The 24,403-nt window shown below is 37.2% G+C and overlaps 1 protein-coding gene across 12 annotated transcripts in view; it reads left to right on the top strand.

Annotated features, from left to right (window-relative positions):
* The window catches only part of LOC120526030 (kinase D-interacting substrate of 220 kDa B-like), a 149,332-nt gene that overhangs the window by 49,221 nt on the left and 75,708 nt on the right, over positions 1 to 24,403 (top strand). For all 12 annotated transcript variants that reach the window (XR_005633064.1, XR_005633063.1, XM_039748868.1 and 9 more), the window contains 6 exons: positions 3,822 to 3,986; positions 5,065 to 5,244; positions 9,642 to 9,807; positions 14,671 to 14,822; positions 15,255 to 15,544; positions 17,686 to 17,826. Coding sequence is in view for 10 of the 12 variants with exons in the window: in XM_039748868.1 (XP_039604802.1) it covers positions 3,822 to 3,986; positions 5,065 to 5,244; positions 9,642 to 9,807; positions 14,671 to 14,822; positions 15,255 to 15,544; positions 17,686 to 17,826 (1,094 nt within the window). In the remaining 2 variants the exon portion in view is untranslated. The remainder of the gene's footprint in view (positions 1 to 3,821; positions 3,987 to 5,064; positions 5,245 to 9,641; positions 9,808 to 14,670; positions 14,823 to 15,254; positions 15,545 to 17,685; positions 17,827 to 24,403) is intronic.

Raw genomic sequence — 24,403 nt, 5'->3', positions numbered from 1 at the left:
GGCTTGTTCACAGTCAAAACCCCAGGGAAACCCCAGGTGATGCCAATTGCAAAGCCATATAAGTTCTCTGACTCCTCAAACCTTGTCTGAGCAATCAGTAGCCATGGGCTTCTCTAAGCAGCTGCCTAGCACTCTGAAAAATAAATTAATTGATGCTCACAAAGCAGGAGAAGGCTACAAGAAGGTAGCAAAGCATTTTTGGTAGCTGTTTCCTCAGTTTGTAATGTTATTAAGTAATGTCAGTTAACAGGATCTTTGGAGATCAAGTTGAAATCTGGGAGACCAAGAATACTTTCTGAAAGAACTGATCATTGGATTTCTAGAAAGATGTATAAAACCCCGCGTTTGACTGCAAAAAACCTTCAGGAGGATTTAGCAGACTCTGGAGTGGTGGTGTACTGTTCTACTGTGCAGCGACACCACAGCAAATAAGACCTTTATAGTAGAGTCAGCAGAAGAAAAGCTTTCCTGCATCCTAGTCACAAAATTCAGTACATGAAATTTGCAACTGAACATCTAAACAAGGGCGGCACGGTGGCACAGTGGTAGCGCTGCTGCCTCGCAGTTAGGGGACCGGGGTTTGCTTCCCGGGTCCTCCCTGCGCGGAGTTTGCATGTTCTCCCTGTATCTGCATGGGTTTCCTCCGAGTGCTCTGGTCCCTAGTGTGTGCTTGGTGTGTGTGTGTGCGCGCACGCACCTGCCCGGGGTTTGTTTCCTGCCTTGTGCCCTGTGTTGGCTGGAATTTGCTCCAGCAAACCCCCCTGACCCTATAGTTAGGATATAGCGGTTTGGATAATGGGTGGATGGACATCTAAACATTTTGGAAACAAGTCCTGTGGACAATTTAAGTCAAAATAGAACTTTTTGCTCACATGAGCAAAGGTGTATTTGGAGGAAAAAAGGGTGCCAAATTCAAGGAAAAGAACACCTCTCCAACTGTCAAGCATGGGAGTGGATCGATCGGTCATGCTTTGGGCTTGTGTTGCAGTCAGTGGTAGAGGGAAGAATGGATTCAAATAAATACCAGCACATTCTGGAATCAAACATTACACCATCTGTTAAAAGGGGGATGTGTCCTTCAATAAGTTATTTACTGGAAACACACCTCAAAAACTACAACTGAATACCTCTAGAGGCACAAGTAGTTGGCTTTTCCAGTGGCTGTAACAGTCACCTGACCTAAACATCATTGAAAATCTTTGGATTGATCTCAAAAGAGCTGTGCATGCAAGATGGCTCAAGAATCTTTCAGAATTCGAAGCCTTTGGCAAGGACGAATGGGCGAAAACACTCCAAGTAAGAATTAATTGGACGGCTCTTAGTTGGGCCAAAGGGGTTGTTACTAAGTACTGACCATGTCAGGTGCTCAAACTTTTGCTTCATTTTTTTTGGTATTTGTACTTGTGAATGATCGAAATAAAATTATAATCTTCCTTAAAATTAAAGAACTGTGCCATCTTTAATTTTATTGCTTTTGGTGATCATCTTCTGCTCACTTAAATATTCACAGTGAGAGACATTTTAAACAAGAGTACCCACACTTTTGCATCACAAGCCTTCAATAGACAATGTCGTCTATGCGTTTTGATTAGGTGATTTTCTCTCTGTGTGTTTCTTATATTTTCAAAAAATATGCAGCTATATAGCCAGAATGTTTTTATTAATATTAATTTTATAAACCACCTTTTACAGTGTGCATTACAAGCTTTGAGAAAGTTGCATTGCATTTAATTACTATTTTATTATGATCTCCACTGTAATAAAATAAATGAGGAAATGTCTAAAAGATGCAAGGTATCAGCTAAGATGAACACCATTTAATTCACCTTGCAGCAAATAATTAGTAAATAATTAATATAAATTAATATATAATTAATAAAAAGTAAGATTACCCCCTTAATTGTTTTCTCTCACCAAGCCAATTTGCCAGACCGCATGTAAGCCAAAATTAAAACCTAGGCAAAAAGTTAACCGTCACAAGTTGAATTAAAGAGCATTGTTTTAATAATTCAATAAGTAGATAAAGGTTGTGAATCTTGAATTTAAATTTATTGGGGCCGAGTGTTTGGAGGCGTATTACCTAAAGAGAGTTTTTTTTTAAAAAAAAGTAAACTGCAAAACATGCATCAACAATATCAGGTGCTTTTAAAAGTACAAAAACGGATGTCCCTTTTTTGTAAGACAGTCAGCAATCTGCTTCTTTGTAGATGACCGCAAAACACATTGGACCTTTTGATCATAAATAAATAATTTTGTCCCAAGTAACTCTATATTAAGTCTTTTCTCTGTTACAGGCTTGGTGAACTGAATTGCCCCTACTAAAGAGTCTGTAAAACAAAAGACCAGAAGGGTACTGTATTTTTTTTTTGACCCACTGATTGTAAGCTCTGAAAAAAGTGTAGAAAGAACAATCAGTGTCACCAAGCATTGCCAGGGTTTCTCCTGCCAAAGTACTAAACCTGAGAATAATGAAATGTCCTCTTTGTGTGCCACCATGAGGATGATTCCCAAATGAGGCATCAATGAAAATAACTCATCTCATTGACTTCCCTCTTCCTAGGTGTTGAAACACCAAGGCAATTTTCACAGAATTAGGCTGGCTTCATGTATTGTTTGAACAGTAACATTTTTTTTGTGCTGGATGCCAAGGTGCAGGCATCAAACATTACATCAGGTCTGCTTTGTCTGGCATCCCAGAGAATCTGTTCTGTTTTTGATTTTAGGTGTCCCAGTTCTATACACTGAGGTGTGGGCTTCTCTTTTCATGACTCTAGAAAGTTCTATGGCAATGGGTTGAAGATTCTCTGTTTAGGTTTTTTGCTATATACGTATTAATATTACTCTATTTGAGACTTACGATTTCCAGGACTACATAGTCGAAGTGATCATACCCTTCATGACCAACCTGGAAAGCTGAACTGAATTATGGATGGACATAGAAAAAAAAGTTAATGTGTACCTGCCCATATAAAATCATCCACATGGCATGCAAGGATTCCAGGCACAGTACCATCTTCATTCAGCCAGCAAAAAACTGCAGGGTCAACTTGTGAAACATTTCCACCTGTCTTCAGCATGATCTCCTTTACTTTATTATACCAGTAAAATGATGCATCTGTGAGACCATTCACACATTTTCTGAGCCTCAGTAGGTGAATGAATATAAATATCCCAAGACATTTGATGTTGCAATGATACAACTCCTTTGCTGTTAGCTACAAACTTTATACTCAGCTGACCAAATACACACAAGTGTGCAACACCCAAGAAAACCTGCTCACTCAAATACCCTGGCTGTACTACTCCTAATAGGGATGCAGTACCATAATACTATAAATAGGAGCAAATATATAAACTATACAACTTAACACCCCCTGACTCGGCACTGCATTAAGCAGTTTAGAAAATGACATGACAACATGCATGGATCACTTAACATTAAGGTATCTAGACAAGCATGAGATCTGTGTTTGGCTCAAGTATTTTCCCTTAGATCTGGTAAAAAGTAAAAGCATTTTAAGTAATCCCTCAGATATGAATCATTAATCTCATGCTCTAGTTTTAGCAAAGTTATGCTTCAAATAGAAATCAGATATTACATTTTTATTGTCTAGTGAAGAATTCATGTTATTATTTTTTATCTTATTTTCATCTGTTATACATTAAACAGATTTGTGTTTACTGTGTATATTTTTTTAGTATGAAAATAAAAATATTCCAAACATCATTGATACCTATACCTAGAAAATGTTTTACTGTACTGTTTGTTTTGTTCTGTCTTGGCACTTGGGTGTAATAACAAATATGCTTTAATTAAACAGGGCATCTTTCACCTACTGAATCTGATGGGGACATGCTTGGTTATGACTTGTACAGCAGTGCTTTAGCTGACATCCTTAGCGAGCCAACTATGCAGCCTCCTATTTGTGTAGGTCTGTATGCACAGTGGGGAAGTGGAAAATCTTTTCTTCTTAAAAAGCTTGAAGGTAAGCTTGTCTTGGGACTTGTAAAATTTATAGATATTTCTGCCTCTTTATATTAGAGCTTATTCATGTATTCTGTATGTTTGGGGAAATACTGAGTAAAAGATTCAATGGTGCAAATTTAATAGTTTATACTAGGCAGTATCATTTAGTTATAATGATCATTGTCTGTCTTTGGCCAAGTTGGCATGCTACTCTCCACATTCCCTTCATCATTTTTCCATTTTGTTAGTTACCTTTAATGATGAAACCCATTTTTATGTTTGCTGCTTCTTTCATGCAATTTTGTTTTGGTCTGTCTCTTAGGCCAATTTTATCCACCTTCATGGTACTTGCACCTTTCTATTTAAGTAATGTTACGCAGTATACTGGTACTAAAAATGTACTAATTTGCCTAATTTTAAAAGGGTGCTATTAGCAGCATTGTGCAAAATTTGTCAATCTTGCTACATGAACATGTGACTGAGATTGCTTTATGCTGCCTTTAAAAAAAAAAAAAAAAGAACCAAAACAGAGTACTTAGATGTGAAAATTCTCTGCAAGGGGTGTATGGAGTTGGATTCTTACAAAGTAGGTTGTGCATGGATTTTTGGCAGTAGTCTAATTGATAGCAGTGCTGCATCTGTGTTATTAGCAAGAGGCAACACATCAAATTTCTCCAAATATTTAGACTTTGCTCACCCCAATGTCTTTCATGGAATCGACAGGTGTGAAATGGTATTTACAGTAAAGCAAGAAAAGTTAAGATTAATGTATTTCAATGAGTTGACAAGTGCAGCATCCTCCCATAGTGCAAGATCACAAAGAAAGCTTTCCTGAGCTTGTTTGATGAATAAACACAAATACAAACTACTTTAAACCTAACTGTTGTTATTTTGCAAAGTGTGATGCAACACGTCATACTTAATAGCGTTAATCTGCAATGTAGACCATGCATTGCACACACTGTTTTTAATTACTGAGCATTTCACTTATATGTGTGAGTATGCTCTTGTGTGATTTGTTCTCTAAATAGGAGTATAAGAGTGGCTTAGGAAAAAAAACTTTTAAGCATTTAACTGGAGCATTTCTATTTATTTAGATGAGATGAAGACATTTGCTGGACAACAGATTGAACCTCTTTTCCAGTTTTCTTGGCTGGTTGTGTTCTTGACATTACTTTTTTGTGGAACTGTTGGATTCATCATTGGATTTGCAGTGGACCCAAAACTTGGAACTGCTATAGGGCTCAGCTTGCTGGCAATGTTATACATATTTTTTGGTAGGTACCCATATTTATATATTGTAGTTATATTGAAATTATTTTGCACATGTGGCAACTTGGAACAGCACTAATTATTTTTGTGTCTGTTACAGTTGGAATACCTTGGACTGTCTTGATTCCTGTATGACATACCCAGTACACAATTTTTCTCTCATTCCTATTGGCTCCCAATTTTTAATAATGGCAAATATATAAGGATATGGGAGTTATCCTAACTGCTTTTCTGTCCAGGCAGTGAACTGAGCTAACATGTTACTCATTTGGTATTTTTTTTTGTAGTCAAGGCAAGGCAAACCATGAAACTGTTATTTATAATAAAGTAACTTTCACCTTTTGGTTCTTTCAAACTTTAATTCATGATATATTTAATTAGCATGAAATCTTCCCAATGCTGACTTTATTTGCCTGACCCATGACCATCTCCAGGCTGGAGTACATCTGTGTTTAACCTGCATATTATTTCTATATATGCATGGAAATATGCTGAAAGTATGGTTTCCTTCCACTGTCAAGAAAAAAAAAACATGTTAATAGAATTCATGAACTGATTAATTTTTTTTGGTGCATTCTTGTGACCTGCAATGGGCTTACATCAGTTTTTGAGTAGGTCACTGTGGCTCTCCATAATTCTGTCATGGAAAGACAGGATCCAGAATTTTGAGGGATTAGGTGGACAACCTACTCGAACTTGTACGTTTTTAGTAGAATTTTACATCTGAATTTTTAAACTTTTTTTTATATATTTAGTCACATATTAAAACTTCGTGGTTGATTGCATAAATTCCAGGTCAGTCAGAGGGCTGAATTCAGACACCCCGAAAATCAAAGTGAAAAAATGATATGGCAGGCCAGCCAGTTTTGCCGAAATTTCATTGCAGCAATTCAAAATTGTACTCAGTAGTTTGTATGGCCCCCGCATATTTGTATGCATGCCTGAAAATGTCCTAATTAGGCGACGGATGGTGTCCTGGGGGATCTCCTCCCAGTTCTGGACCAGGGCATCACTGAGCTCCTTCACAGTCTGAGGTGCAACCTGGCACCGTCAGATGGGCCAAAACATAATGTCCCAGAGGTGCTCTGGTTGATTTATGTCAGGTGAGCGTGGGGGCCAGTCAATGGTATCAATTCCTTTGGGCCCTCAGGCCACCGTCATGAAGTCTGTTTCTGATTGTTTTGTCAGAGACATTCAAAGCAGTGGTCTGCTGATGGTCATTTTGTAGGGCTCTGGCAGTGCTCATTCTGTTCTTGTTTGCCCAAAGGAGCAGATACCGGTCCTGCTGATGGGTTAAGGACCTTCAACGGCCCTCTTCATCTCTCCTAGATTAACAGCCTGTCTCCTGAGACTGTGCTGGGAGACACAGCAAACCTTATGTCAATGGCACGTATTGATGTGTCATCCTGGAGAAGTTGTACTACCTGTGTCACTTCTGAAGGGTCCAGGTATCGCCTCGTGCTACTAGTAGTGACACTGATCATAGCCAAATACAAAACTAGCGAAAAAACAGATGAGGAGGGGAAAAATGTCAGTGGCCTTCACCTGTTAAACCATTCCTGTTTTGTGGGTTGTCTCATTGTTGCCCCACTAGTGCACCTGTTGTTAATTTCATTAACACCAAAGCAGCTGAAACTGATTAACAATGTCCCTCTGCTACTTAACTGACCAGATCAATATCCCAGATTTTTCGTTCACTTCATGCTATACTCTGATTAAAAAGTGTTCCTTTAATGTTTTGAGCAGTTTATATTCTAACTTAATTGAGCACTGTAGGATAAATGTTACCTGTTAACGGCAATTTGCTCGATTTCAGCGTTTTTAATCTAAGTAACGTTTTTCCACCCCTAATTTTCCTCAATTTTCAAATTTCTAAGTACCTTCCTAATAATTAGTCTGTGTAGTTGCTGGGAAGGTAATGACTACTTCAAATGTGAATTAGAGCATTTATTTGGTCACTCTCTGTATGTTCTAGTTTGCCCTTTGTATTCCTAATGTACTTCCTTCTTGACCAATATTTTTTACCAAATGCATGACGTATTTCTTTAGGTTTAGAGGTTTCTCCTCTGTATACTATTTATACATGCCCTTCCATCAAATGGGATAAACTTGTGATATATCAATATGTAAATTAACAGCCAGATTGCAACCATTCTTTATATTATACTAGCTGGCCTGATCCACAGTAAGAAGTGAATTATTGGTTCATTATTTAAATTTAGGTTCAGATGTGTGAGCTAAGCTCCCTTAAATTGTTGCAGAACTGCTTTCACTTTCAAGCTATGCTTTGTTTAATTGTAGATGCCAGACAGGCAAGCATTAGCTTATACAGACAGGTGTTGTTTTTTATTTTGTCCAGTACTGCTTGAAAACTTCAGTGTAACCACAAAGTTGAAAAATAAAATTAATGCTTAGACTGTATACTATTTGTGATAACACTTTGTTATGACATATGTGTTACAACTGTTTGAAGTGGTTGCTTAGTATGGTTTCAAATACAACAGAGAAACACCAGTGAGCTTGTTTGGTCTAATGGTCAAGGACTGTGCCCCCAAACTGTAAAAAAAATAAATAAATATAAAATAAAAAATAACTCCACAGACTATTTTGTCCCTATCCCCTCAACAAAATATAACGGACATGTTTGATTAAAGAAAAAGTTAAATAAATTAATGGGAATCAATCCCGGATTAATGGCTTCAAAGGAAATTAGGCTAACCATTGTGCTACCTTTGCAAATTGTCTAGTGCTGCATCTTGGTTGACATATCACACCATAATATTTATTAATAACTTGTTCTGCCCTCTCTATGCCCCAGGGGGCCATTGCAGTGCTATATTACCTGTACTCTAAATTGGACTATTTCTGAGTTATTCCCTACTCTTCATGAAAATCTGTGCTGCCATTTTTATATGATGCTTGAACAAACTTCCTTACATACAAACTCAATCAGATGCCAACATGGTTTTATTTATATAAATTTGTATTTGTGCACATATATAATATGAAATTAGTTTGAAGTTTGAAAAGCTGAAGTATGATTTTTGATTTTGTAGTGTGGCTCTGTCGATACCACATATAAATAGAGTTGAACCTGGGATGGCATTGGGTGGAAGAGAAACCACCAGCACAGGGAATGTGTATGCCTTAGAAGTTTGCCTCTGTATAAAAAGTATAAATCTGGCTTGGCCTATAGTATGCACTCTTTTTGATTTGATTAGTTAACATCTGTACTGTGACCTGAAGATTGTAAGAAAGTTTAACAAGTAATAAATTTGAAAAACAGCATATTAAAAGTCTGTTTTCAAGGTGCACTGGAGTTGTGAATGCAGCCTCCATTTTTTCCATCCCACATTTGAAAAATGTTGGAGGAATAAATATGAAACCTTTCTAATTGCTGTTATGAGCATAGGTGACAGCCTTTGCAGAAATAATAATTATTTCTATTACAATTATTTAACAATGTTATAACTTTTCTTGAGGTAGCATTGCCATATATACTTTGAGCACAGGTTTCCTACAGTGAATATAGTAAAATAATGCCCACTCCCTAGTTACATGAGAAATCTTCAGCAGGATGTCCTGTATTTACTACATCCTTTTGTATGCTCAGGTATGCAGTTCTTATCTGGTGAACACAAGAACCAGACAAACTGTAAAAATGGCATGGATGAGTGCATTTTTTAAGATGACAAACTACAGAAGCCCTGGATTTGATCTCTTTCTACTGAAGTCTTTAGAATCATATTGTAGTGCCCATGTCATTGTAAATAATGGTGTGCTCCCTGTCATAGAGCCATTTGCAGATTTCTAGGCTATACCTGCTTCTGCCAACTTGTTAACTTTATTAATTATTTATTCCTGTATTACGTATTGTTGATGAAATATTAGTGATTGACTGGCACAAGGTACACTCCAGCCATGCAGATAAAAAGCAGCACACAACTATAAGCTAACAAGTGCTTTTTCTTTTATCAAGTTATGAGTTACAATTGTTAATTGTTAGCAGTGTGGAGCTTTAAATTTTGTTATACTTTTTTCTACAACAGTTTAGTCAAACAATTTATAGTAACAGTATTTACTGCAAGTGTGCATAATCTGATGGGACTTCATTTTTTCTTTTATTATCTGAATATTTAATCTTGTTTATTCCTCTGATAAGCTTGACCTTTCTATTTTTTGTTTATTAAATGCAATCTTATGGTATATTGAATATTTTTAATAGTATTAAAACTTAAGATATTTTGTGTATTGCAGTGCTGTTCATGGAATTTACTTTTTAAATTTATAATTAGTGTTACAGAAGATGCCAGTTTAGAGGAAATTGTTTGTGAAAACATGTAAACAGTACTTCTACATTACTTGCAATCTGAACATTTTAAACTGTTTTCCTTATATATAGTTGTGGTGTATTTTGGAAGCCGCAGAGAAGGTGAAAGCTGGAACTGGGCCTGGGTGGTGAGCACTAGGCTTGCAAGGCACATAGGCTACCTGGAACTGCTTCTGAAACTTATGTTTGTAAATCCTCCAGAGCTGCCTGAGCAGACTACCCGTGCTTTACCTGTCAGGTATGATCCTTTTTTTTTCTTTTTCAAAAATCTGCTTATTGGCTAAATTATTTCATTTGTCAGGCATTCATATTGTACTGATAGTTAATGTAGTCACAGTACAGGAGGACAGGGAGATTATTACTCTCTTATTATTTATAGTCGGGTCCATAAGTATATGGACAATGACAGAATGTTCATAATTTTGGCTATGTACTCCACCAAAATGGATTTGAATCACACCAATCAAGATGTGATTGAAATATAAACTTTAGCTTTAATTCAGGAGGTTTAACAAAAATGTTGTGTGAGCTATTTGGAAAAGACCAACATTTTTGCACACAGTCCCCCTATTTTCAGGGGTTCAAACGAATTTGGACAAACTAAAATAATCATTTTCAATATTTGGTTGAAAACCCTTTACACTCAGTGGCTGCTTGCAGCCTGAAAAGTGCTGGCTTTCTACCCTAGTGATACTTTGCTAGGCTTTTACTGCAGCTCTCTTCAGATGCTGCTTGTTTGTTGGACTTTGTATTCCACAAGTGAAATGCATGTCCAGTTGGGTTGAGGTCAGTTGATTGACTTGGCCTTTGAAGAATCTTCCACTACTTGCGTTGAAAAGTACTTGGTTTGCCTTTGCAGTTTGTTTTGACTCGTTGTCTATCTGTACTGTGTAGCATTATCCTATTAGTTTTGCAGTATTTGGATGAATGTGAGCATATAGTATAGCCTTATACACTTCCCTTTGCATGATCATGCCTTAAAACTGCCTGTTTCACAGTTGATGTGGTATTCATTGGCTCATGAGCAGTTTCTTCTCGTCTTCAAACTCTTCTCTCTCCAACATTCTGGTATATATTGATCTTAGTTTCCTTTGCCCAAAGAAAATTGTTCCAGCACTGGACAGGCTTTTAAAAATGTTTCCTGGCAAAGTCTTACCTGTCCTTTCTATGCTTAACGTATACCAGTGTCTCTTGAGTGCAGATTTTGGCAATTATATGTCACCTCCCAGAGACTGCTCTTAGTTTGGCTAAATGTTGTGAAGGGGTTCTTCTTCACCAAAGAAAGAATTCTACAATCATCCAGCTCCGTTGTCTTCTATGATTTCCAGACCTTGTGATTTTGCAGAGTTCACCATTGTGTTCCTTCTTTTTCAGAAAAAAAGTACCAAAATAGTTGATTTGACCACTCCTCGTGTTTCTGCTATCTCTCAAAGGGTTTTTTTTTTTTTTTTCAACCTGATGATGGGCGGTTTTTACTTTCATGGACAGCTCTTTGGTCCTCATATTGAGTGTTTGCAGTGACAGCTTCCAAGTGCAACTTCCACACTTGGAATCAATTCCAGACCTTTTACCTGCTTTATAGTTAATGAAATATTGAGGGAACTGCTGCCAGTTGGCTATGGAACAGGTTGTCAGTCAAATTTCAATATACTTTTGGGCTATGCAGAAAAATGTCTGTCATTGCTAAACAGCTCATATGATATTTTTGGTAAACCCCTTAAGTTAAAGCTTATTTCAAATGATTATGGTGGCATGCAGAGCCAAAATTATGAAAATTGTGCCACTATCCAAATACTCATGGACCTGACAGTATATACTTAAAAATTGCGGCTTGTATAGATTTCAGCTGTTTTTCGTGACTGCTTTTATGGCTTGCTGTCCCAAGAAGGAGTTTTGCAACCAGCCACTGATAGAATGACAACAGTGCAGGTGCTTGGTATTTTGATGGTTCTTATCTTGTATATAAACGTCCACTTGTGGAAGTTGTGTGTCTGTCTGTCCGGCCTGGAAGTGCGAGACTACAGCACGAAGCTCAACGAAAGCGACTTTGTCGCCAAAGTGAAACCGCCAAGAAAAGAGAAACTTGCTTAGCTGCTGATAGACAATATAGGCAAGCATGTTGGCAAAAGGAAACTGCCAAGGAAAGAGAACCTCGCTTAGCTTCTGATGCACAACCAATGCAATGCCAAGAGTCCATAATTTCTAGGAGCCAGAGTTTTTTACAGCACAGGCTTACACAGCTAGTATTTAAATAAAACGTTTCTGCCTGAGTATCTCTAGCATTTGGATTTTTTTTTTGTTTGTGTTTGTTCCTGCTGTGGCTGCTAATGTGGACATTAACATAACCATAAAGTACCAAAAAAGCACATATAAATACGCATGTAATGTCCTGAATCGATAACCTAAGTTTGAATGTATTAAAATGTTTATTTGTTTTTAATTGGAGTATTTGAAGCTTTTTTTTTTTTGACAGATTAGAGAGCCTTATTGTGTTGTAACAAGAATAAGAAAATTATTTATAAATATTGTTTCTAGGAGTCCAAATATACATTTATTTCAAACTGAACAACATACATCATTTATTATGCCACAATTGTTCTGAATTTATAACAATGCAGAAGTATTATATTCAGTGTTATTAAATATATCTGTTTTTCACATCAAGCAAAGGAAAAGAATTATTACATGAAGAATTTTCATTTTAAATTCAGCAACAATAAAACCCTGATTATCCATTCCCTGCATTACCGAGGTGAAGCTTTAAGTGTAATAAACTACTTTTCTTATAGTTCAGAAAAGCTTTGCGTGAATGCTGTACTGCTCCCATAAATGCTATATTTTTAACCTCGACTGTACAAAGTAAGCTGGCAGGAACTGGTGACTGCGGGAATGTGAGCATGATTCACTCCCCAGCTACGCCCCTTGGCTATTGTCAGTGTGACCCCAGTGTTGACCATGTCCCAAAGTTTTGGTCACTTAGGATTTTTGTGTTTATAAATTTCAAAGCATTGTGGTGAACCTGTGGTAGGAACTGCAAACTCGTGTTCTCCTGCTCGGGGGTGAGCATTTTGCAGCTTGAGCTAAATGGAGAGTTCCATCCATTGGCTGCACAAAGTCTTGTCTCTGACCACTATGAGTGATATCATCTGATCTATCTTTGTGTTGGTCTCCTCATTCTCTGTGCAGCATCGCCACTACACTCGAAATGTCCACAGCACAAGTCCCACCTTTATTGTCAATTGAATGTCTATGGACATCACAAAGTATCTTAGTTCGAAGGGTTGTGCTGTGGTGAAGTGCCAGTGGTGAGCTCTGAACAGATTTTCTGTAGCCATAGAGCCCATCTCCATGAGCAGTGTGCTTTTCTGGTGACATCAGCTGATCTTACTCTGCAGCCGTATGTTTTATCTATGTTTTTCTGTCCGCATTACTTGAGATACTTGGGGTTTCTACTGTAATTACAAGAACCTCCACACACTTGAGGAATGCATTATAGCTATGCAAGTTTGTTCTAATAAATCCATATTGGCTTTTCAACAGCAGTTTGAGAGTTTTTGAAAAGACTGCAAAATGTTGCTTTTATAAGTAAAAAAATATACTTTTTAAAGGATTTGTTTAGAATTAAATAATTTATGGATTTGATTTTTGTAACCAAAAGAACTTTTTTTTCAGTATTTCTTAAATAAATTGCTAATAAGTGTTCTACCTTCAACAATTCTATGGATAACTTTCTAATCATTTGTTTTTTTATGTCACTGAGAAAGAAAGTAATAATTTGATCATCTTAATTTTTTCTTTTTATTTTTGCTAGTAAGAGAGTGTGCAATGCAATAATTATTGTTATTTTACCTTGAACATCAAAATACCCTAAGTTTGGCTTCTTCCACCTATCAGTTTTAAACTAGAATCTTTACCTAGCTTCAAACTACTACTTCTGCTACTGCTTGACCAAAAGCATGTATTTTTTCACATAGCTCAGTTGATCAGCGAATTTTGCCAAAGTGTTATTCACAGTGAATTTGCTGCATTCGCCCTTTTTCATCAGATTATTTACTGATAATTCGTCTGGTTTAGGAGAAATTATTTATTCATTTTCATTATAGACGGTGTGGGATAAGTTTATCTGTGCTTATAGCTAAATATGCAGGTCAATCTAGAGTTCCACATCAGTATAAGAGAAGGAGGCATATGCCCTATGCATACATAATAATTAGCCGTGTGGCGTGGCGAGAGTGATGATGCCCCCTATCCACCAAACACAGGAGACTGTATGAAATAATAATAATAACAAAAAATTTATTACTTATTACAAGATGTTTCTTTTTGATAGAATAAAAAGTGCAAAACATCATCACAGACAGTTTGGAGAACCTTCAGCACAACTTCAAAAAATAGAACGAGACAGTTGAATTTTTTGCCTTTAGTAGACCTACATATTTTTTCTGACTTTTGACTATGATTTGGCCATTTCCGCTTTGTTTTGATGAAGTATATGATTGAGCGTCTCTGATCTCGTTTTTTTCTTCTTTGAGCTCATGGAGGCACAGTGGTACAGTGGCTGGCACTGCTACCGCACACCTCAAGTCACCTTTTTAGCCACAGAAAGTATAGTATAGTTGGCAGATGTTTCCTTATCCCTTAGAGTCAGTTTAAAGACAATTGTGCCATTATAATCCAGTCAAATATAGTTCAGTTAGTCCTTCCCTATTGACTTTAATGCATTTCGGCAAGTATGGCTAATATTGTGAACATTACCATGATTTAGGGGCACTCACAGTGAAGCGAATTTGGTAATGTTTGCTCACCACTAATGGAGATATCGACATTTTACACACCATTTTTTAAACCCATTTATCCATGACTAGATTGCATGGCAGCTGGAACCTATCCCAGCAGTTCATGGGTACAAGGCAAGAACAACACCAAGACAGTACCAGTCAATTATAGTTATGCTAAATATATTTGACATGTTCACTAATACTAATACTTTACTCTCTCTTTTTCTGTAGTGCAGATATTAGGTTTTTATATTTTTTTTCTTAAAAGAAGGCATTGTAGTTGAGTGTTTGCAAAGGTAAATCTGTTTTATTCTTTTTGTTAGATTCTTATTTACAGATTATAACAGGCTGTCAAGTGTCGGAGGGGAAACGTCAATGGCCGAAATGATAGCTACTCTCTCAGACGCCTGTGAAAGAGAATTTGGTTTCCTGGCAACCAGGCTTTTTAGAGTCTTTAAAGCTGAAGACACTCAAGGTAATAAAAAAAAAGTTCTGCCCATATGTTTTTTTTAATCTGCTTATCCAGCCAAAGGACATCAGGAGCCCTTTGCTTATCCCAAGAGCTCTTTGGACAAACTGGGAACCATAATCCCTGGATTGTTAGCTAGTCCATAGCAGATTACACTTGTGAGTGCACACCCATTCCAATCATACTGAGCTAATTTGAAGTCTTCAGTTAAACTTGTATGTAGATTTTTTGGAGTGAAAGGATAACTGTTGTACCCAAAGAAAAACATTCATACGCTGAAACTTAACCACAGTATGAGGCAGCAGCACTAATAACTGGAACTTTGTGTCACACAAAATTAATTTTTTTGCATTAAATTTCATATTAATTCAGATGTATTCAAATGTAAATTTTATTTCATAATGTGCTGAATGTATCTTTTCTTTATATATTGTACAGGAAAAGCGAAGTGGAAGAAAACTTGCTGCGTTCCTTCTTTTGTTATTTTTATATTTATTCTCTGCTGCCTCATTACTGGAGTTATTTTGTTGGCAATATTTAAAGTAGATCCAAAGAACATGACGGTGAATGCCTTCCTGATCTCTATTGCCTGTGTTGTTGGCCTGGTCTTGATGCTGAACTGCCGAACTTGGTGGCAAGTACTTGACTCAGTCCTGAATTCCCAGAGGAAGCGACTCCACAGTGCTGCAAATAATCTACACAGACTCAAGAGTGAAGGATTTATGAAGGTTTGATACTTCTGTTTTAAATCAAAGTGCTCTTTATTTTCTGCTTAATTATTTAAAAAATTCTGTTTTGAAATTCTTACAAAAGTGACATATGTGTAAATATGAAATGTTACTTAAGTCATTATTGTGACATAAGATGATGTGTGTGTATCTAAAACCTGTATTAATAAATTGTAGGCCAATCATGTTAGCTCCCATTTCACATTAAAAGACAGTGGGCTTTCTTAAATTAAAAGCCATTTAATAATATGTATTTTATCATTGAAGGGGTGTTGTTGGCGGGTAATATGAAGAATAAACAATATACCAAAATAGGTGTGTTTATTAAATATACAGTAAATTGTACAAAAGAAGGACTAAATACTAATGAAATAACTAATAAAATTAGAGCCATAGTGCCTCTCAGGTCCTTCTCGCTTGGGTCTTTAAAACCTTCCTTCGAGCTTGTACCTACTCTCTGTTACCATAAACACCCCTCCCTCCGTCCCTCTCTCTCTCATTCACTCCATACTTAGCCTAACTTAGCATTTAGAGAGCCCTTGTAAGTGACAACTGCCTGGAATTACTTTTCAGGTCAGGATAGCCTTCTGAATTTTTGGGGCCTTCTGTCCATAGCCTCCTTAGCATTGTGTTTATCACAAGAAAAACAAGTCAAAAGCTTAGGATTTTTTTACCAACAAAAAGAATGTTGTCATGTGTAACAGAAACGTGTATACCATAATCACAGTAGGAAAGGTATGTCTAGTGTCAACCTCTGTACTAATGCAAATTTAGTATACATGCTTTTTGTGATATGTTTTGAAACAGTCATCAACATGTATATGTAGTGCTCAAATAGATGTTGAAAGATTTTTTTTTTTTTTTAAAAAAAAGTAAAACGTCAGTGTCTAGCCTGCATTGCACTATTGACACCACCTGCTGTGTTATTGTAGCCTACCACAGTGCAAGGCATTGTGACTTCCACAGTTCCCCTGATATTGACAGTTGCTGCATTGTGAACAGTGCTTAGGAGGCAATCTTGTCCTTCCACTTGATTCCGAGCATTTTGTATTTTTGCCTCACAGCTACTGTACCACATTGTAGTCACCCAGCCTGTGACGGCACTTTAGTCATACAGTGCCATATGCATCACTTTTCCTTTGAAGTAAAATCTCAGGGAGTTCAGGTGAGTTATAGAAAAGAAATATATCCGCTCTCAGGACTGATCTGATGAAGAATAACAATGTGAAATATGCATTTTAAACTTTTTTTTAATAAGTCTTTGTGTTTATATTGTGTATTCTTGTTTATATTAATTTCTTTTTTTGATTAGTTCTGATTTACAATGATGGTCCTTTCTGTAAAATGAAACATTGAGTAATTTAGAATTGTTTTCTACTTGTCATTTTTATCTTTTTTTTTACTTTTTAAAAAATCTGTAACTCATCTTCTCATCTTGCATCTTGTTTGTATTTATTGTTGGAACAGCAATGTTTGCAAGGATGTTTTGTCTAAAATTAGCAGACATAATCTCTAATTATCTCTAACCTCTTATACAATTAAAGGTTATATTTTTTTCCTGAAAATAATTTGAGAAAAAAAAACAACCTTGCACTAAATTCGTGGTTGGGGAATCCTTACAATGTAATACAATGTAAACTCTTTGTGGATTTAAAAGGAGGCCCAAAGAAAGCATAAAAAAGGACAGCATTTACTATCCTTTGCTGACCACAAACATCCCGTGTAGCTTTAATGCCTTGGTAAACGTAAAGGGTAGTGTATTTAAAACCTTTCACTAAACAATTACATATTTATATTGAAGTTATAGAAAAAATTTCACTGTGCAAGTTATCCGTTAAAATGTGAAGGCCTTATCTGATTCTTTATGTACTAATTTCCTGTTTTTTAATATTTACTTACTGAATACGTTTCATCTCATATTTAAAGATGCAAGGTTATAGTGTAGTTTATTCAACCCCTTTAAAATATAAATAAAGCTTTCACCTGAGGACACGATTTGATATCTCATGTTTCACACTTAAATTAATATTCAGTTGCCTGCTATTGAGATTATAAATTATGGTAATAAAAAGCATAAGGCAGCAAGCCATCACATTGAAATTAACTGTCTTCTTAATCTGGTTCATATTGTCATTTTAAAGGTTTTAAAGTGTGAAGTGGAATTGATGGCTAAGATGGCTAAGGCAATCGATGGTTTTACTCAAAATCAAACCAGGCTTGTAGTTATAATTGATGGACTGGATTCCTGTGAACAAGATAAAGTCCTACAAATGCTTGATACAGTAAGTTTTTTTTTCCTTTATGAATTTTCAATACTAATTTTAAACAAAAGAAAAAAATATTTTTGCCTGGGTTCAAGCAGAAAAAAATTAGGATGTGAGATCCTGACATTTTAAATGGAATAACCAAAACAGATATCAAGTCTTAATAGGTTATTGAAAGTTGCTTATATAATATAGACTAGTGTCTGAATTTGTAATTTCCAAGGGAATCATATTTAGATAGTGCCTGGATAAATAAAACTATGGCTATATAAATGCAAGGCTTAAGCCTAACCTTACAGAATCAGCCACAGAATAAAAAGTAACCCTGGATAGCCAGCCATTAACTAAGAGCTACTTCATACACATATCGACACCCAAATTCACCAAGCCCATTTCATCATCACCAGTTAATCAAAATATCCACACTTCTGGGAAATGGAAGAAAGATGTGCAGATAGAGAGAGAAGATGTACACTCCATGCAGACAGTAAAGAGGCATTGTGTTTGAACCCAAGACAGTGGATCTTCATGAGGCAGTGATGTTAACCAGTGAAATATCAGTGTTTACTGTAGGAAGAAATATAATACAGGAAAGTGATTTTTATATCTAACCATGCCTGCTTCAACTTTCACCAACCCCCTAAGGCTGCTCTTCCGTTTTATTTCCCATTTATAATCAAGCTTGTTTATGCATGTGGGTCACCACTGAATATTACTAGGTAAAATTGGCTCTTGAGCCATAAAGGTTGTGAGACACTGACCCTAAACCATTTGCGCAGGTGCCAAAGCAAAGTGTCCAATCAAATTAAACATCACATGTTTAGCATGCAGAAGGAAAACTGGAATACTCAGAAACCGTTTGGGTTGAGGGTGAAGTTAGAACAATTAGAAAAGAAATAAAAATATCTCTTGGTGCTGTCAGTACCTTCAGTGGAGGCGGTGTGTACATCGGGAATTATACTGTGAACAAGTCAGTAGATGTAGCTGTTTTTTTCTCTCTTGACATGAGAGGCATGATACAATGATAGTCCATCGTAGAATGTACCCACATGAAACTTAGAGGCACAGATACAGTGTAACAGTACTCACTGGAACGGTAAAAAACATTACTGGTACTCTAAGTTGAAAATGAAAGAACAATTCTCAGTAAACTAACATAGGGAAACTGTACAGCAGACAGCATCCAGGTATGGTAATTGAACCCGTGGTACTTGAAACTGTAAAACTGCAAGCAACAATGCTTTAAAAGTTATACTGCAACAACTACTTTTAAATCAAACATAGAATTGAGTCCTTCAGCAAACGCAACATCTTCAGTCGAGTCAAAACTGTGATCAGAATCTGACTCAAGATCTTCATATTCCATATCATTAGCGTTCTGTGACTTTTGTAGGACATCCATAAATGTTTGTTTTCCTTTTTTTGTGGAAGATGGCATCTCACTAGTATAAACTTCAAGACTTATTGCACATCAACCAAACAGTTCCCATGTACTCTCACAAAAGCATGCGTGTAACAGTGCATAAAGATAAGCTGTCGCAGGTCCATCGTACTTCTTGCCGTTCACGCACTGGAATGACCAATCAAAGACAACTATACATCACTGGAATGTTCTGAATCTCGGCTACCCACTGGTAATGAGCCTTTCCCTCGATGCAGTTGGGATCTTTGATAAAAGCAGATTCACTCAGTTGTGACGCTCTACTTGCCTCTGCATATACCTGTACATGTGCAAAATGCATATTTTCCTGATGAAAGAGAGCAGTCAAATGAAAACTTATGACTTGAAAGAAGACAACTTTGATTATGAAAAATACCATTATTGTTTTGCTTTACGTGATGGCTTATTGCAGTGTACAAAAACAACTTTGAAATATGGTGGTGTTCTGCCAATGGGGAACCTCATGCATAAGTGGTTAACTGTCTACACTGTCATTTGTTCTACTGAGCTGATTTCCTTTTATTAGTGAATTTGTACTACTTCCTAGTCTTATTTCACAATCTTTTTTGGTAAATAAAGCGAGTTTTAGGCATCATTTCCAAGATCACTGATCAAAGGGACAAGAGTCAACATGTGGATTTGGAACCTTTAAAATTCTTCCATTTCTTTTCAATGTGGCATCATGTTTATATTTTGGATGTGAATTTTAAACCAAGGTTTTGACCTTTAACAGAATAAAGTAGATTGTTTTTATTTGCCCATGCATGTCTTCATCTGATTGTAATTTCAATCTTGATGAGCTTCATAGTGTATGCTGTTCAGAAATATATTGTTAACATTCTGGTTTTTCACAGAATAGAGGGTCTTTACTTAGTTGTGTCCTGCTTTAAATTGGCATTAATGTGTTCACTCAAATTTATCAGAGAACTGCAGTAAAACATTTATCACTGCTTAACTATTTCTGTCAGTGTTTACAAGTATCAACTGTCACTTGTATGTTAAGAAACTGTTTGTAGTCAAAACCTAGAAGGTAGGTCTCATTAAGACATTAAGCAAACTATAGCCTACTGTGAATAAGATAAGTGTGGTAAAACATATACATGTATACATAGTTAAAAGTAAAAAATGAACACCCAGAAGGAATGAGGTATGGTAAAAATAGTGAGTAAATGATGATGTGATCAAATTCCCAAAGTTCATAGAGCATCCCATGGCAATGTTGAGTATTATGAGTGTGACATCACTGCCAAGAACAGGTGGTGCTCACAGCATTTTGCGAACAGTAATTTGTTACTAAGTGCTGCAAAGTACTCTGTGCAGTGCTGTTCTTACCTGAAAGATGTCACCATACACCATTCATGCAATTAACAACGATTCAGTGGGGTCTTAAAGTGAGCCTTCACAATGCCAGATGGTTCATCCATCAAATTGCTGAAAAAATAAGATGAGTGCTGTCAGCATTACATCTGTGTTGGCAACAATCGGAAAATGAGTGTACCTACAGCTGGACATGTGATTGTGGACAGCTCAGACGTTTAGCTGCAACTCAAGACCAGCATTCAGTCAGGAGGCAGTGCCAAACCGAGCAGCCTGTCTTTGTGAAGCAGAACTGTCCTCACCTGTATTTCTGTCATGACTCCCTCAATCAGGCTAATTCAAGTTAGGAACAGTAGGTGTATCATCTTTTATGATGAGATCAGTGATAGTTGTGTATGAGTGGGACAGAGACGAGACCTGGTAAGCAGCTATGTCTGTCTTGTATACATTTGTGACACACAGGCATCAAAATAAGAGTTGCTATTGGCAATACTGCTCATTTGTGTTTGCTGTTTGTGAAGCGGATATCGACCAGTACTACCTACGTCAGGGTCATCATCCAACTGGTCCTGATCCCGATCCTATTTTTGCATTATATGAGAGATACCTCTTGTAGCAAGACCGTGCCTGCCCACATTTCTCGGCATGCTCTACAGGTTATTTGTCAGCTCTCTAGGTCAAAAGGACATGGACACACTAACTCAACTGGCTCTTGTTGGTTTGTAGAAGCAGCAGTTATACTCTTGAGATCCTCCTGTGTTACCAAGTGCCTCTCATTGTCACAGTATATAACGCCAGCATCCCAGCCCAGGTTGAGTGTTTTGATCACTACTCAGAGCGGATGACCAGAAGTGAGTATGATGGATGTACACTGAGTAGTAAAATGACTGCTTCCTCACTGCTGTATGTAATTTTGCCTAAAACAGCTACCGTTGTTTCAGTTTTTGGTCTGTCTCACAAACACCTTTACCATCAGTTGTCAGTAAGACCCTAGTACTTTAGCTTCAACACTTGCGACAGCTAATCATTTTTTATGCTCAGTGAAATTGCAATTCTTTTTTTTTGAGAGGGCACAATGACCTCAGATTTAAATTAGCTAATTCTAATGCCCTGCTCAATACTATCCCAGTACACACCATAGATTACAGGCTGATGAGGACAACAGTGTCTGCAAAAAGCAAAGAAGCAAACCGTAGGTTGTCAAGTTAGATCTCCCCTAAAACTTTACATCCAACCCACTGGATACCTTCTAAACTTTATGCTTTCACACTTGATGTTAACTCTTAAGTTTTGCTTTTCTAATTGAAGACTGAATAGTATGAGTATGAAGGAATCTTTCTGGAATGGCACACTTTTGGAACGCCTACCTATGGAAGGTCGTGTTGTGGTGCTAGGTGAGAGCCTTGGATATTGAAAGAAAAGAAAACAAAATGTTTACTTTCCTCAGTGGAAGAGGAGATGTGGTGCAGTACATGATGCTGGCAAAAGTGGCTGGACAGCTGCATGGGAGTGCTTCATGGGTGGAGGTAGTGGACAAGCAAGTGAGAGCATGAGGATTTATTGGGCCACACATGCACTCATTGGTGGTACCACCTCCCAGGTGGCAAGCCTTTACTTGTTGAGGAAGAGTGGCAGGTGAGCCTGGGAAGAGTTCAGGAGAGGTTTGACCTGAGCAAAGTTCAGGAAGGGAGACTGGACTGGGAATCTGGACTGTGATTCAAAACTCCATGAAATAAGAATTATAATTAGAAGATTGAGTACAGCAGTGCAAACGTGGGGGTGTGCGAGACTATGGGTGGTGTTGTCTGACCAGGACTGGTTGCTGACATTCCTCAAGGATATTAGAACATGCTACCAGGGCTAGTGATGGGGAGAACATCTGTTGGCGTGGTGTAGTTATTGGCTAAAGCATAACAAACCTCTGCAAGCTCTGAGATAGGAGAACAAGGTGATACTGAGTCTGGGTTTAAGTCCTATGAGGAAGAGGCAAGACCCAGGGAAAGTCAGATGCTGTAGTTGCTATAGGGAATTTAGTTTGGCTGCTTATATTTTTTGGACAGTCCCATGATGGGGAAGAAGGCATGGCAGTTCTTACAAAGCTGAGTTCTTTGAAATTCCTATGAAGGACAGGCAGTATTGTGAACTAGTGGTCCATGATCAGTATCCTGTTGAAGTACTCAGTGAAGTCACTTTGCCCTAAATAATCTTAGGAAGGGTAAAGAGTGAAAGAGCTTGAATATTTTTTTCATCTTTATTTATTGATATATGCACTTTACTTTTTGATTGTGTCCGTGTATAACAATTTTATTGATAATGTATTACTTGGCACAAAACTGTGATTTGGCACACGTATAATAAAACAGCTTTTGTATTTTTCTTAAGAAGCTTTTCTGTCTGTGTCTCTCTTATCCTGTTACTCTGGTCACTTGGATATGACTACAAATGCCTATAGAATGAACAGTATGCAAGAAGCTGTTGCTGAGGGCATCACACTACCACAAGGTATAGGTAGTTGTGGACTTCTGATCACATTCGTTTCTGGCGGAGCGTTAATAAGTAGATCTGGACGCATGATGGACTGTGTATATATACAGTGGTGCTTGAAAGTTAGTGAACTCTTCAGAATTTTACGTATTCCTGCATAAATATGACTTAAATCATCATCAAGATTTTCATGCAAGCCCTAGAAGTAGATATGGTGAACCCAACTAAACAAATAAGGCAAAATTATCATACTTGGTCATTTATTTATTGACGAAAATCATCCAGTATTACATATCTGTGGGTGGCAAATGTATGTAAACGATTTCAGAGAGTGGGCTGGGGACCCCTTTCAGAGTTCGTAGATGCAAACACTGTAATGGAGTAAGTGAGGCACCTGTTAAGTTTAAACTTGTGCCATCTTTCCCCCTTGTCTTGGACATAAGGATGGCGATTCTGCTTCTACTTCTCACTCTTTCTTTTAATTTCAAGGAGTGGTTCCTTTTATCTGGTACTCAAGAGTACTTCAATGAAAGAGCATTGTTCACAGGAAGCACTTCTGGATTAACCAGAAGTCCCATAAAATAGGGATTACGAATCCCTGCAGCACCCCCTGGTGGAACTTGCAGAATCCACCAAAGCTGCTCTATGAAAGTACAATTCCCAGAATACCCTGTGGGTGTCTGATTGGGTACCAAAGTCCAGGGAGGCTGCTCTGTAGTGTATTGGGAAAACAAGTGGTCAAAGCAGATTTTCTTCCTCTGTCTCTATTATAGTGGCCTCCCAGCCAGGTGCAGTGGGGGAAATAATTATTTGATCTCTTGCTGAATTTGTAAGTTTTTTTTTATGGTAGTTTCCTTAAAAATTAGAGACTGTTCATTTCTTTTTAAGTGAACAAACAAATTCAGCAGAGGATCAATGATTATTTCTCCCACTGTAAGTAATCTTGACCCATCCCAGCAGGAATTCCCACCCATGCATAGCATCCATCACAGCTGGAATGTTTTACTCATGCACAATTATCTACAGCCTGTTGAAGAGTAAGTTTTGCCAGTTGGAGCACAGGCAGGTGAGGTGACTTGCTCATGGTTCCACAATGCCTTAAACACAACACCACACTGCCTGCTGATAATATTAGCCTTTGGTAAAAACCTACAAACATTGTATACAGAAAAGTACTTTGTTACATAGTACTTCTGATGCATCTAATTAACTGATGGCACCATTACTGAGGCCCATTGCCTCATGAAATGTTCTGGATGAAGCCAAGTAAAACAGTTATTTATAAGGTAATTTACATTGAGTGCTTTGGTACCTGTTTGGATGATGATAATATTAATATTAGCTCATAGGACA

Source organism: Polypterus senegalus, chromosome 3, assembly GCF_016835505.1.
Source record: "Polypterus senegalus isolate Bchr_013 chromosome 3, ASM1683550v1, whole genome shotgun sequence".
Taxonomy (NCBI): domain Eukaryota; kingdom Metazoa; phylum Chordata; class Cladistia; order Polypteriformes; family Polypteridae; genus Polypterus; species Polypterus senegalus.
The sequence above is the reverse complement of the archived record's forward strand: the minus strand, read 5'-3'. Positions and strand labels throughout refer to the sequence as shown.